The sequence below is a fragment of the Mytilus trossulus genome, chromosome 7 (genome assembly GCF_036588685.1).
Source record: "Mytilus trossulus isolate FHL-02 chromosome 7, PNRI_Mtr1.1.1.hap1, whole genome shotgun sequence".
Lineage (NCBI taxonomy): Eukaryota > Metazoa > Mollusca > Bivalvia > Mytilida > Mytilidae > Mytilus > Mytilus trossulus.
In genome coordinates, this window is record NC_086379.1 from 32760958 (window position 1) to 32775515 (window position 14558).

A 14558-nucleotide genomic window follows, 5' to 3' on the forward strand; every position below is an offset into this window, starting at 1 on the left:
AAGTAAAACCCTGGGTTAAAACGCAAACATGATAAACAAATTATCTTGTATTAGTTATACATCTTTTATCATAATGATACTACATGTATATTCTTCTAGTTGGACGATTTTGTTTAACTGGATCGATTTTGTAATAGTCCGAGTTTGTAATGGGCCGAGAATGCCAGATATAAACCGCTCGGAATACATTGATAACCGTACCCTCGGAATACCCTTTGAAGTATCGTATCGTACAGTATAATTTTGTCTGTCAACATCGAAGTGATCTGCACAAACAAAACAAACACAAAATGACAGCAAATTCAGTATTTCTTGTAATGGTTGGTGGACAAATTGAGTCCGGAGAGGTAAAATTTGGAAAAACCTTTTTAATCTTCTAAAACACTTCCATAAAACCTGAATTAAAAAAACAAAACAATCTCTAAACAAGCCTGTTCATGTTAAAAAAAGTCAGCATATTAAACAAAACATTATAGGAGAAATTTGTAGTTAAATTGAAGCCGATAAACTATCTTGATAATTTTTGATAATATCAATAAAAAGTAAAATCACAAAAATACTATTTAAGGTTCATTATGATAACAGGCCACAGACCACAATTAATTCCTCTATCAGTTCTTTAGAACGTTTTGTATCATTAAAAAAATTGCACCGAATCTTTTTGTCTAATTTTTTGTGTGTGTAATGTATAGTTCAAGTCCAAAAATATATCCAAAATTCAGAAAGATTGCTTTCACACATCTTACAAATTTAGCCAATACACATCCATACCCCTATTGACAAGTCAAGAGATGTTCCGAAAACTTTAAATATTACCTTTTTGCACTTGGCCTAATCACTCATTCCATATCAAAATCAGTTTAAATACAACATGCAAACAATTATTTCACCTCTCTTCTTCCATTTCCACCCAAAAAAATCTAAGAAATGAGTGAGGAAGGGAAAGAAAAAAAATAAGGCAAAATACACTGTAATTAAAAGGAACTATATTCGTGGACAACGAAAAGCGGGGTCATTAATTGTGGTCTTGGGCCTATTAGGGGCCTAAAACTTGACCAATTCTAATAAAACTTGGCATGATTTAAGCTTAGTATATTATAAAACAGTTTACAAAGTTTCAAAGCCATATGATACCAAATAAAAAAAATGTGGCATTTTTTATATCTGAACTTTAGGTGCTGAATTGTGGCGTTGAATTAGAACAATTTCAACTATCAAATTTAAGCTTCTAAAAACCAAAAGATACCAAGACTAACACTTTTTAATGTCTCTATGTATAAGTTAACATCTATTTAAAGCAACAGAAAGCATACTTCATGTATCAGACTTATGAAAAATGGCCAGAAGTTAATTTTATATGAGCCTGTGCCCAAAAATAGAGGTTTTCAAATAAAGTGAGGCCTTATATCAAATGTAATATTTTTCACTTACAACAATTTTCTGAAGTTGTTAAGTTATCAAAAAAACTTTAACATGTTATAAATGTACTTTCAATGGAAATATAAGTTTCAAATAGCATAACACATGTGGATAAAATGGTCTTTAGCAATGTCTTGCTTAAAAAAACAGGTTGTCAATTTAGGCCGTTCCCCACATTTGCATATTAAAAAGCATATAAATGATATGGGAGATGGATATATGCTTCTTTTTGCTTAAATCTGTGCTTAGATATGATAAAACATGGAGCCTGGATGTAACAAGACTGTCACTTTCAACTATATATGTAGACAGTATGGTCTGATGCAAAGTTTATTAACTTTACTGTTTAAAACCTGAATGAAATTTCAGCCTCAAAAGGCCAATATTTTAAGCACTTGCTATCCAACAGAAGAAAATAAAGGTAGTCTGTGAAACAGAAATTGTTAAACAACCAGTAATAAGTGTTTTTGATATAGATTCAGTGCGATCTGTTTAGGAATACAACTTTTAAATGCATAGAACTTCACATTTCACCTGCGGCGTATACTGACCATTAGACTAGACTACAAAAACAGCACATTTTGCACTCCTTTTATGTTTTTATCTACTTTTTTTTTGTGTTCAGAGTTCACAAATGAATAAAAGAAGTGAAATAAATACCACAAACACAAATAGATATCAGAAAAAAACCTCCCAGAGAGAAATTAAGCATGCTGTTCAGTCAGGGATATAACTCTATAGGGTTATTACAGGAAAATAACATACATTTGTTATTGTGGACTAAAAAATCAAAGAACTGTGATAACATATGTATGTTATATGTTTCAAAGGGACAATATACATCATAAGTTTAGTTAAAATGTACACAAGTTCTATTGATATTACTGTTGTCCTTGTGTATACTTAACTATTGAAAGATATAACAGTTCATAGTATTCCAATTTTGAATAGTACACTTATATGTTATTACAGAAAAAATATGCCTGTAATAACTAAATGGTGTTATCACGGCTTCTCTATATCACTTCAAAGCATTTGCTCAGACATAAATCATGCTTAATTACAATGTATTTAAATTTATTGTAAGAAATAATGACCAGAGCATGTAATGAGGTTCTGCGCAAGTTTCTCAGTAATTCCCAAGTGTCTTATATAATAAGTTATATTCCTTTAATAACTAAGCCTTGTTATCACAGCTAAGTTAATTCCTAAATAGCCTCTACTCATTGATTAACCATGGTTAATCAAAAATGTATTAATTATATTTAAAAAATAATTATCAAGGCTATGCATTTAGTTTCTGCGCAAAGTCTCAAGAGTTCCCTAGAGTCCACTATAGATTAAATAATTTTAGAAATAACAAACATATGTTATTACAGATTTAGAAAATTTAAAGAAAAGTATCTGTAATAACACACGTAAGTTATTTTCTGTAATAACCCTATAGAGTTATATCTCTGACTGCTGTTTTTGCAAAAATATTGAAAAAATTGAAAAAGCTACATTTTGGGCATTTAACCTGAAAAGTGACTTTTTCACAAAATTTCTATCAAATGAAAGTGAAAATCATTTCTTCTCATGTAGTTTGACAAATAAATACCAATAGGTCATTCAGAGAAAATGTCAAAATAAAATTTCAAAATTTGCTGAAATGCACCTCTTAGGCCACAGACCACAATTAATTCCTCTATCAGTTCTTTAGAACGTTTTGTATCATTAAAAAAATTGCACCGAATCTTTTTGTCTAATTTTTTGTCTGTGTAATGTATAGTTCAAGTCCAAAAATATATCCAAAATTCAGAAAGATTGCTTTCACACATCTTACAAATTTAGCCAATACACATCCATACCCCTATTGACAAGTCAAGAGATGTTCCGAAAACTTTAAATATTACCTTTTTGCACTTGGCCTAATCACTCATTCCATATCAAAATCAGTTTAAATACAACATGCAAACAATTATTTCACCTCTCTTCTTCCATTTCCACCCAAAAAAATCTAAGAAATGAGTGAGGAAGGGAAAGAAAAAAAATAAGGCAAAATACACTGTAATTAAAAGGAACTATATTCGTGGACAACGAAAAGCGGGGTCATTAATTGTGGTCTTGGGCCAACAAATGGACTAATATGGCCGTATTTTCATCTCAAAAACTACTCTGTGTGGGTTACACTAAAGTCCTGAAAGTGGACCTGAAAAGACCTGAAAATATACGACTGAAATTATTCAAATTGCAATAACTTTTTTATTGTTTGATGGAATCTCTTCAAGTTGGAATTTTATTAATCTCATATATTAATATTTCATTAAAATTTAAATATTTTAAATCAAAAACAAGTTTTTGAAGCAAAATATTGGACCTGAACGGAGAAATGAAAAGACCTGAAGGGACCTGAAAATCTATGTCGGACTAATTCTAACTTCAATAACTTTTTTTTATATACAATGGATATCTTTCAACTTTTAATTTTGTGAAACTAAAAGTTAGTTATAATGATAGAATAAAAATAAAATATATAAAAAATACCATTTGGATGTGAAAACTCGGAACTGAACGGAAAATAAAGTAACATAAATTTGCTTGAAAAGACTGCGGTCAGATTTATTCAATATCTTTAACTGTTTTCAATTATTCTATCTCCTTGAAATATTTATTTTGTTATAGGAAAGGTATCATTGAAATTATAAAGAATTTTATCGAAAATATAATGGCTAAGTTACAAAATTGGGACTTTGTCGGTGAAATAAAAGACACGAATGGATCATAGGGATAGATGTATTTAAACTCGCAAAACAATGTGTTTCTATTTGTTTATATTTTAGACAAAAGTCTATTAAAGAGAATGAATGACTTTATATTTATACAGTCAGGAACATATTTGAAAACGAAGTACATTGTTATTGATGAATCCTGAACCTAAAGAAAAAAAGAAGATTGTCCATTGAAATTATTCAAACTAATACAACTTGCTTACACTACATTAATATATAATATTAAAACAGGTCGTAAACTGTTTTATTAATAAATGAAAGTAATAGTATATTGCCAGCCCATAAACCATATTTTTATTTAAAGACGCATGTTCGTCGATTTGAATGTTTTAATTACATGAACGTGTGCCGGTTGTAATTCACACCTTGTATTGATATTAGGTGATAATTGGACCATAAGTCTAAATAAACAATTTACTTTAATCTTTTAATTGGATTATCACTCTATCTTGTTATACGAACTAAACATTGCTCGGTCACCAATTCAAGTATAAACTTTACAAATTAAAAATATAAGCATATATCAAATAATTAGTGAATTCAGATCAACGCTCTTACTTTTTATAAATAGTCAACTTTGAATCGATCGTTTTTCGGTTATTATTTGGTTTCTTCTGTCTTTTTTTACTTGTTTTGCGTATCATAGTATCGTCCGTCAATAAAAACTAGAAAGATGTGGTGTGATTCCAATGAGACAGATATCTACAAGAGACCAAATGACATCAAAAATGAAAAGTTATCAACCATATCTTTCGTCTATGTTTATTATTTTCGTTTTAAAAAAAAATGTGAAATTCTAGGCTTATTCAGATTTTTAATTTTCCATTCAGGTCCGAGTTTTAACAACCCAACAATATTTTTCACCTATTTTTTTTTATATTATCATTATAACTAACTTTTAGTTTCACAAAATAAGTTGAAAGATATCCATTGCATATTAAAAAAGTTATTGAAGTTAGAATTAGTTCTACATAGATTTTCAGGTCCCTTCAGGTCTTTTCATTTCTCCGTTCAGGTCCAATATTTTGCTTCAAAAACTTGTTTTTGATTTAAAATATTTAAATTTTAATGAAATATTAATATTTGCGATTAATAAAATTCCAACTTGAAGAGATTCCATCCAACAATAAAAAAGTTATTGCAATTTGAATAATTTCAGTTGTATATTTTCAGGTCTTTTCAGGTCTTTTCAGGTCCACTTTCAGGTCTTTAGTGTAACCCACTCTGTGTACAGACTTACCTGTGCTGTTTCTGTATCTGTATTTGTAACAGTATTTGTATATAAACGTTGAAGACACCAATTCTATCTCACATTTTGTTACAAACTCTGGTTTTTCAGTTGCAATAATGTTGTTTTGTACAAGAATGGAAACACCACCTCCCAGTGTACATGTACCTCTATCATTTCTGTAGGCTGTGTAGTTTTCTGGAAAAACTTCACTAGATTTAATTGCATCTTCAGTTGGGTTTTTTCCAGGATGTTCTATTTTCAGCCAAGATTCTGTGCCACAGATAATGTCAGGTTTGATGTAGTTGACTGCAGCTGAAAATTCAGATGTCTTGTCCTTGATGCTTCTACAGTTCAGTGTAAGGATTCTTAAATTTTGTTTCTTTGCTGCTGTTTGTTCTGTTTTGGCTTTTATTACTCTTTCATGTCTTTGATGTGTTCATTCATTGAATTATTTCCTTTTTGACTGCTGGCTTTTAGTGGACTGAATGCATTTGACATAATTGATTCAAATGTGCTGTTGTGGGTTAAAGAAAATGTTTGGAAAGTTTTAATGCCCAGCATCCACTATATATACATGATATATAAAAGTTATGAAGGAAAAAAAATCCCATCAAAATCCAAAAGAGATTCTATCTTTCTGAAACACAAAATGCATTTAACTTTATTATATCTAGTGGTTGCCTGCAGGAATTAAAACTTTTCCAACTTCAAAGGTAAGTCTGTACTCAGAGTAATTTTTGGCATGTAAATACAGCCATATTTGTCCATTTGTTATGATGAACCTCAAACAGAAAGTTTCTAATACACCTTATGGCTAATCCCGGTTGACCCGGCCGCTTGAACTTTTGACGCATCAGAAGAATGAATATAATATATTCCATCGATTGATTGCCTAGATATCTATCAGAGCTGGTATTCAAGAACATTGTATCTCTCAGTAAAGCCAACAAGTATTCAATAATGAATTTTTCACTGAGTAGACATACCTACATGAATAAGTATAAATATAAACCTATATCTACTGTACATGTATCATCGAAGCTCTATCATCATTAAATTACTGTAAAGTGGGTTATTTTTGCGAGTAAAATTTCACGATTTTCATTGAATAAGGTATACAATATATTTTGGCGGTTTTTATTTTGGCGGATTCAAAACCTTATCAATGTCTTTGAATGTGCGGTTTTAAATTGGTAGAATTCATTTTGGCGATTTTGTTATATATATCCGTGAATATTTACACCCTGCAAAAATAACCTGCTAAACGGAATTTAGCAGAATGATAAATACATGTACATGAACAAATATCGATCTGATACATAATACTTAGTTTTTATTAGCACGAGTGACAAAAAATGACATCCAATTATTATAATCTGTTTTTCAGTGGTTGTTGTTTGTTGATGTCCATTTTTATACATGTTCATTTTTATACATGTACAACAAATGGAAGGATCTGATTTAGTTTGGGGGTATTTTATAATTGCCCCAAATGTTAAGAAATTAGTCAAGAAAGGGGAAAAAAACAAGTGTTTCTCTAGGTACCAGACAATAACTTGTGTTTAAGTTTATGGATATCTCTGAAAAAGTACTGCAAGGTACCATACCATAAAGGAAAAGCTAGGATTGAGTTTGGGGGTAATAACTTCGCGGGGGTAAAAACAAATCCATTTTTGTCAAGCCTTATATACTAGAGTCAAAAAAAGCGGACATTATTTAGTGATCCTACATTCCACATATATTCCACAAATATTCACTCTGTGGTTAAAGTTTTTATACGACCGCAAAATTGGAAAAATTTTTCGTCGTATATTGCTATCATGTTGGCGTCGTCGTCTGCATCGTCGCCGTCGTTGCCTCCTAATACTTTTAGTTTTCGCACTCTAACTTTAGTAAAAATGAATAGAAATCTATGAAATTTTAACACAAGGTTTATGACCACAAAAAGAAGGTTGGTATTGATTTTGGGAGTTTTGGTCCCAACATTTTAGGAATTAGGGGCCAAAAAGGGTCCAAATAAGCATTTTCTTGGTTTTCGCACTATAACTTTAGTTTAAGTTAATAGAAATCTATGAAATTTTGACACAAGGTTTATGACCACAAAAGAAAGGTTGGGATTGATTTTGGGAGTTTTGGTTTTAACAGTTTAGAAATTAGGGGCCAAAAAAGGGCCCAAATAAGCATTATTCTTGGTTTTCGCACAATTACTTTAGTTTAAGTAAATAGAAATCAATGAAATTTAAACACAATGTTTATGACCACAAAAGGAAGGTTTGTATTGATTTTGGGAGTTTAGGTCCAAACAGTTTAGGAATTAGGGGTTAAAAAGGGACCCAAATTAGCATTTTTCTTGGTTTTCGCACCATAACTTTAGTATAAGTAAATAGAAATCTATGAAATTTAAACACAAGGTTTATGACCATAAAAGAAAGGTTGGTATTGATTTTGGGAGTTTTGGTCCCAACAGTTTAGGAATAAGGGGCCCAAAGGGTCCAAAGTTAAACTTTGTTTGATTTCATCAAAAATTGAATAATTGGGGTTCTTTGATATGCCGAATCTAACTGTGTATGTAGATTCTTAATTTTTGGTCCCGTTTTCAAATTGGTCTACATTTAAGTCCAAAGGGTCCAAAATTAAACTTTGTTTGATTTTAACAAATATTGAAATCTTGGGGTTCTTTGATATGCTGAATCCAAACATGTACTTAGATTTTTGATTATGGGCCCAGTTTTCAAGTTGGTCCAAATCAGGATCTTAAATTATTATATTAAGTATTGTGCAATAGTAAGTCTTTTCAATTGCACAGTATTGCGCAATGGCAAGAAATATCTAATTGCACAATATTGTGAAATAGCAATTTTTTTTTTAATTAGAGTTATCTTTCTTTGTCCAGAATAGTAAGCAAGAAATATATAATTGCACAATATTTTGCAATAGCAAGATATTTTTTTAATTGGAGTTATCTTTCTTTGTCCAGAATCAACTTAAATCTTTGTTATATACAATATACAATGTATATTCACTTTTTACTACCAACTGATAAATTAAAATTATCTTTACCATTCAGTGATAACAAGCAGTTTTTTTACATCTTAATATTTTATGATGTATTTAAATGAGTAGTTATTGTTGCAAACTCCATTAGAAATTTTAATTGAGATTAGTTTTGGAATAAGGGAAAGGGGGATGTGATTAAAAAAATTGGGTTCAATTTTTCTCATTTGAAATTTCATCATGTTCATAAATAAAAAGAAAATTTCTTCAAACATTTTTTTGAGAGGATTAATATTCGACAGCATAGTGAATTGCTCTAAGTGAAAACAAAAATTTTAAGTTCATTAGAACACATTCATTCTGTGTCAGAAACCTATGCTGTGTCAACTATTTAATCACAATCCAAATTTAGAGCTGAATCCAGCTTGAATGTTGTGTCCATACTTGCCCCAACCGTTCAGGGTTCAACCTCTGCGGTCGTATAAAGCTACGCTCTGCGGAGCATCTGGTTAAAATTTAAATAACTTTCTTAAACTATCCTGGGTTTGTCCCAAACTTGGACAGAAGCTTGTTTATGATCATAAGATAATACATATCCAGAAGTAAAGGAGTAGGTCCGATAAGGACCGGTTTTGGCCTCAAATTTCAGTTTCATCAGACGAAAGATTTTGACCACTTTTTAAACACCTAAGTGTCTATTTTATATGATTCAATTAATTTATGTGAAAGATTTTAATTTATTTCGTCATTAAAAACGATCTGATTCAAGCTCAAATATGAAAAATCTACCAAATATGCGAAATAATGTCACTTTTCAGATGGTTCTTGTCAAAAACAAAAGTGGCCGCACCCTTGTTCATCCTCAATCTTTATATATGTTATGTATTTTCATCAAATACAACTTCTATTTCAATATTTTGGATGATCACGAATGCAGCCACTTTCGTTTTACACGGAAACTGTCTAAAATTTAAGTAAAATGCTGGAATTGTTTAGATTTCAGTAATTTAGCATGACTCAATGGTGCTAGTATTCAATATATGTGCATTGTATTGTCAAGAACAGCCCATATTTATGTAGCAGCACCATTCTACTATCCAATAAATAACTAAAAATTTACATTTTAACAATTTTGTGAAACTGCCATATTTTGGGGCCAAAAAGGGGTCTTACTGGACCTACTCCTTTTGTAAAAAAATAAATCCATTTTTTCCGTATTTTACTTTTAAATGGACTTAGATTTCTGCCAGGAAACAACACATTCATTCTGTGTTTAAAGTTTTTAAAATCTTTATAACTTTCTTAATACTATTTTCGATTTGTACCAAACTTGTACAGAAGCTTAGTACCTAGAAGGAAATTTTGTTAAAATTTTGTTCCTGTGTATCTGTATTTTACTTATAAATGGACTTAGTTTTTCGTTCTGTTAACATTACATACAGTCTGCAGTTAAAATTTTTAAAAACATTTATTAGATTCATAAACTGTCCTGGATTTTTACCAAACTTGGACAGAAGCTACTTACAATCAAAAGATTTTGATAGTATCAAATGGAATAACTTATTGATTTTTTTCATCATTTTTGTTTACCTGCGAATTACAGCAAAAGCAGGCGAGACATTAGGTTCCGTGGAACCCTTACAAATTTTTCCATTGATTCTTTCTGATTAACATAGAAAAGCAAAAACTACTGTAATGGCAGAAGATACACACCAAACATGATGTGTTAATTAAATGAAGTATTGTGCAATACATGTAGCAGAAAATCTTCAATTGCACAGTATTATGCTTTAGCACATTTTTGCACAAAGGCAAGAAATGTTCAATTGCACAGTATTTTATTGTGATTTGGTCTGTTTTTCTTAAATTATATGCAACAAATCAACTATATTTGTTGTATGGAATGATTGTAAGCTTAAGGTGTATATGTCATGTATGTTGTCTGGCAGGTATAATCTGACCTTGACCTCATTTTCATGGTTCATTGGTCAATGTTAAGTTTTCATGGTTAGTTTGTTTCTTAGATACTATAGTTATAAGCAATATGAAATATGTTAATTATATGTAATGCATAGATTGATTGTAATTAAGGTGTACATGTTTGTCTGGCATGGTTCATCAGACCTTGATCTCATTTTCATGGTTCACTGGTAAATGTTTAGGTTTCTTGGTTGAGTCTATTTCTTAAAAACTATAAGCAACACAAAATGTAGGTCAACTATATTTGGTGTAAATGTATTTCTTGTTTGGCTTCATTTTCTTGGATCATGTTAGGTTTATATGGTACTTGTACATGTACATGTAGTAAAGCTTTATATTTAGGACTATTACCATAAAATCAAATGTTAGTAAAGAAAACAAGACATTTCAGCGTGTGCACTTTAAGAACACAAAATTTTCACTTTATCATTTTTGATTTTCAGTTCCCAGGCTTTGATGATATTTACTGTAAATATTGCCTGCACTATGGTCCAGACTGGTTAATAACTTCTGTGAGTATATTTTTACAATATTTTTCAGTATGGAATTTGCTTTTATGATATATTTTGAGCATATTCACCAAAGACATTTATAATTCTACAAATCTTTTGGTTTTTTTTGCGAATGCAAATATTAAAAAATATTTGGTCGTATATTGGTATCACATCGTCGTTTTCATCGTCCTAAGTCAGATGATTTCGGGATAATAACTTTAGTATAAGTAAATAGAAATCAATAAGAGATTAAGACAAGGTTTATAACTACCAAAGAAAGGTTGAGATTGATTTTGGGGTTTTTGGTCTATACAGTTTAGGAATTAGGGGCCAAAAAGGGGCACAAATAAGCATTTTTCTTGTTTTTTTACACAATATAAAGTTTAGTACAAATGTATATGAGTAAATAGAAATCAATGAAATTTGAACACAAGGTTTATGACCACAAAAGGAAGTTTGGGATTGATTTTGGGAGTTTTGGTCCAGGGTTGGCAAAAACCCGGGTTTTATGAGTATTGCCCAGCCCAGTGGGAAATACTGGGAAAACCCGGGTTTTACTGGGTTTTAGTGGGTAATACTGGGCAATACTGGGCAATATAAAATACTTGTCTGAATTTTAAAGAGGATTCAGTGATAAACACAAATTTATTACATTTAATAAGATATTTATACCCTATTTTGTTTGTTTAGCATTTGTCTAGATGAGCAAACTGTTAATCTAAAGCAAATTTTTTTTTTCTTCATATAAGTATAACTCCTATTAAGAATTAAAAACCAATTGTTCAGAGAACAATTGAAGGTCTTTCCATCAAAACAATGTATTTTGATATGAAAAGTTGTGAAACTAAGTTTAAAATGTCATTTCAATCGTCAAATGATAGCTTCTAGTAAGCTGATTCCAAAAATATATTGTTTCCATACATTTTTTTTAAATTAGGGAGATAATTTGTTACTTCAGGTTTGAAAAATGTTACTTCCGATTATATTTGAATGTTTACTTGACACTGATTCCAAAAATATCTGGTTCTATATACTTTTATATTAATAAAGTACAAAAAATAGCTACTTCCGGTTTACAAAAAGTCACTTCCGGTTGTTTTTTTCAAGGTTAAATGGTTTGATACCTTTTTCTAAAAGTTGTATATCTTTATCATGTATACATATAGAATAAAAGCAAAGGTCAAAATCTAGAACGTCAAATTAAGCTATGACCTTGGGATCAATTTCAAGGTCATAAACCAAGGACCTCAAATCAAAAGACCATAGGTCTTAATTATATTTAGTTAATGAGTTATATCACCAAATGCGTATTTTTAAATACAAGAGGGGAGAAAACTCCCTTTTACATTCAATGTACGCTTGCAATCAAAATTTACATCTTACGACATGTTGCAATTAACAATTTAGAAAAAATAATTTGTTGATATCTTATACAGTCTTTGGATATAAGCGAAAATAAGCCAAATTCAAATATTAGAATATGACCTTGACCTTTGACCTTGACCTAATTTTCATTTTTTGGGACCAAGGACCTCAAATCAAAAGATCCTAGGTCTCTATCACTTATGGTTTATAAGATAGAAATTCATATCACTTATATCAGATGCATAAGGGGAAATAACTCTCATATGGAGTGGTCATATCGCTTCGGTCAAAATAGGACAAATCATGCGAAGGATATAATGAGCAATTTTGTAAAATAAATTTGTCATAATCTTTAACGGTTGCAAAGGAGATGAGATAACAAGGAAAACAGTGTTTGGGGAGATAACTCCTACAAAGAAAAGTATTTGTTTACGCAGGGTAAATTTCAAAAGCGCATAAACTGTTCGATATCATATACCAAATATCGATGTTTATCGCAAGAACAAAATTAGGCGGAAGAAAAAAAAAAAAATAATCAGAAGAAAAACAATAGGTCTTTCCACAGAAAAGTGGAAAGACCTAATTAACAATTACTTGTAAGAAAAATTAAATTTGAATAATGTCACTAATTAATTAGTAATTGTTCAGATTAGAACACAGATTTGTTTATGTAACAATAATCAGCCCTTACAATTCTATAAGTTTTATTGGCATGACCCCTTAGGGTGTTTATTTAGCGATATGACTATGACCAATAAAATTAACAAGTCACTTAAACACTGTAATAAATGCATGTTTCAAGGTTTGGATTATTAAAACAATGTTTGGTAATTAAAAAGGTGTCTTTAAATGTACAAATCTTCTGTTCTGCCTACATATAGAATTAATAGAGAAGAGAATGAAATTGACATTTCAATCTTCTAGAAATGACTGCCAATGGTTATCTGTATAAAAAGTACATATTTAGCTATTATACTATGAAACTGTACCAAGTCTTTACTATTTAGTGTTAAAAAAAGCATAGAAAATCATATTGCCTAGTATTGCCCACTTATAACCAATTTCTGGGAGTATTGCCCAGCCTGGGAAAACCCAGGTTTTCCCACCCGGGAATTCCCGGGCAGGTAATACTTTGCCAACCCTGTTGTGGTCTCAATAGTTTAGGAATAAGGGCCAAAATTAAACTTTGTTTAATTTAACAAAAATTGATATCTTGGGGTTCTTTGATATGCTGAAACAAAACATGTACTTATTTTCGATGTTAAATTTTTGCTTATGGACCCAGTTTTCAAGTTGGTCCAGATCGGGGTCCAAAATTAGTTTTTGTTTGATTTCAACAAAAATTGAACATATGGGGTTCTTTGATATGCTAAATCTAATCATGTATTTAGATATTTGATGTTTAGGCCCCTTTATCAAATTGGTACACATTGAGTTCTAAAGGTTTCAAAATTGAACTTTGTTTGATTTCATCAAAAATTGAATTCTTAGGGTTCTTTGATATGATGAATCTAGTTTAATGGTTCTATTTAGATTTTGGATATTGGACCATAACAGGTAAATTTCCAATTTAAAAATTTTAAGTTCTTAGATCACATTCATTCTGTGTCAATTATTTAATCACAATCCAAATTCAGAACTGTATCAACATGATCAAGCTTGAGTGTTGTGTCCATACTTGCCCCAACTGTATCAAGCTGTGTCCTGTGGAGCATCTGGTTTGAATATCTGAATCTGTCCATCAGAATATATATGGTCAATTGGCTGTATAAGCCTCCAAAATTCTTAACCATTATTCTTTCATTTAAAACATTTCAAGAGAAATAAATGATACCAGTATATAATAAAATCAATAATTTGTAGTCTAATTTATAAAAATCAAGGTTGTGATGTCTATTATCATTATTGGTGGCAATACAGCACTAAATCTAGTACCTAAATTGCACCTATTTTTAAAAAAATAGCAGCAAATAATGTTACAAGCTTTTTAGGGACTAACAATTGGTATTTTTCTGACCCTGCTGTAGTGGTGGGAGCATTAAGTTTTACCCTTGTTTGTCTGTACTTTATATACATACATATATATATATATATACATCCCTCCGTACTTCCCATAGTTGGATTCCATTCTCTTACTTTAGTTTGCAACAACAAACAAATGATTGGAAACTGATACACAATAATTATAACCACAAAGCACAAGTCAGATCATTGCGGGAATCAGTTTAATGGTTCTATAAAATAAAGAATGGAAACGGGGAATGTGTCAAAGAGACAACAACCGGACCATAGAGCAGACAACAG

At 30.6% G+C, this 14558-nt stretch overlaps 1 protein-coding gene across 1 annotated transcript in view; it reads left to right on the forward strand.

Moving 5' to 3' along the window:
* Positions 1-201: 201 nt before the first annotated feature.
* Positions 202-14558, forward strand: part of LOC134724967 (B9 domain-containing protein 1-like) — a 54519-nt gene continuing 40162 nt past the window's right edge. Inside the window, exons 1-2 of the mRNA XM_063588386.1 lie at positions 202-347; positions 10839-10907. Of these exons, the coding sequence (XP_063444456.1) occupies positions 291-347; positions 10839-10907 (126 nt within the window). The 5' untranslated portion in view covers positions 202-290. The remainder of the gene's footprint in view (positions 348-10838; positions 10908-14558) is intronic.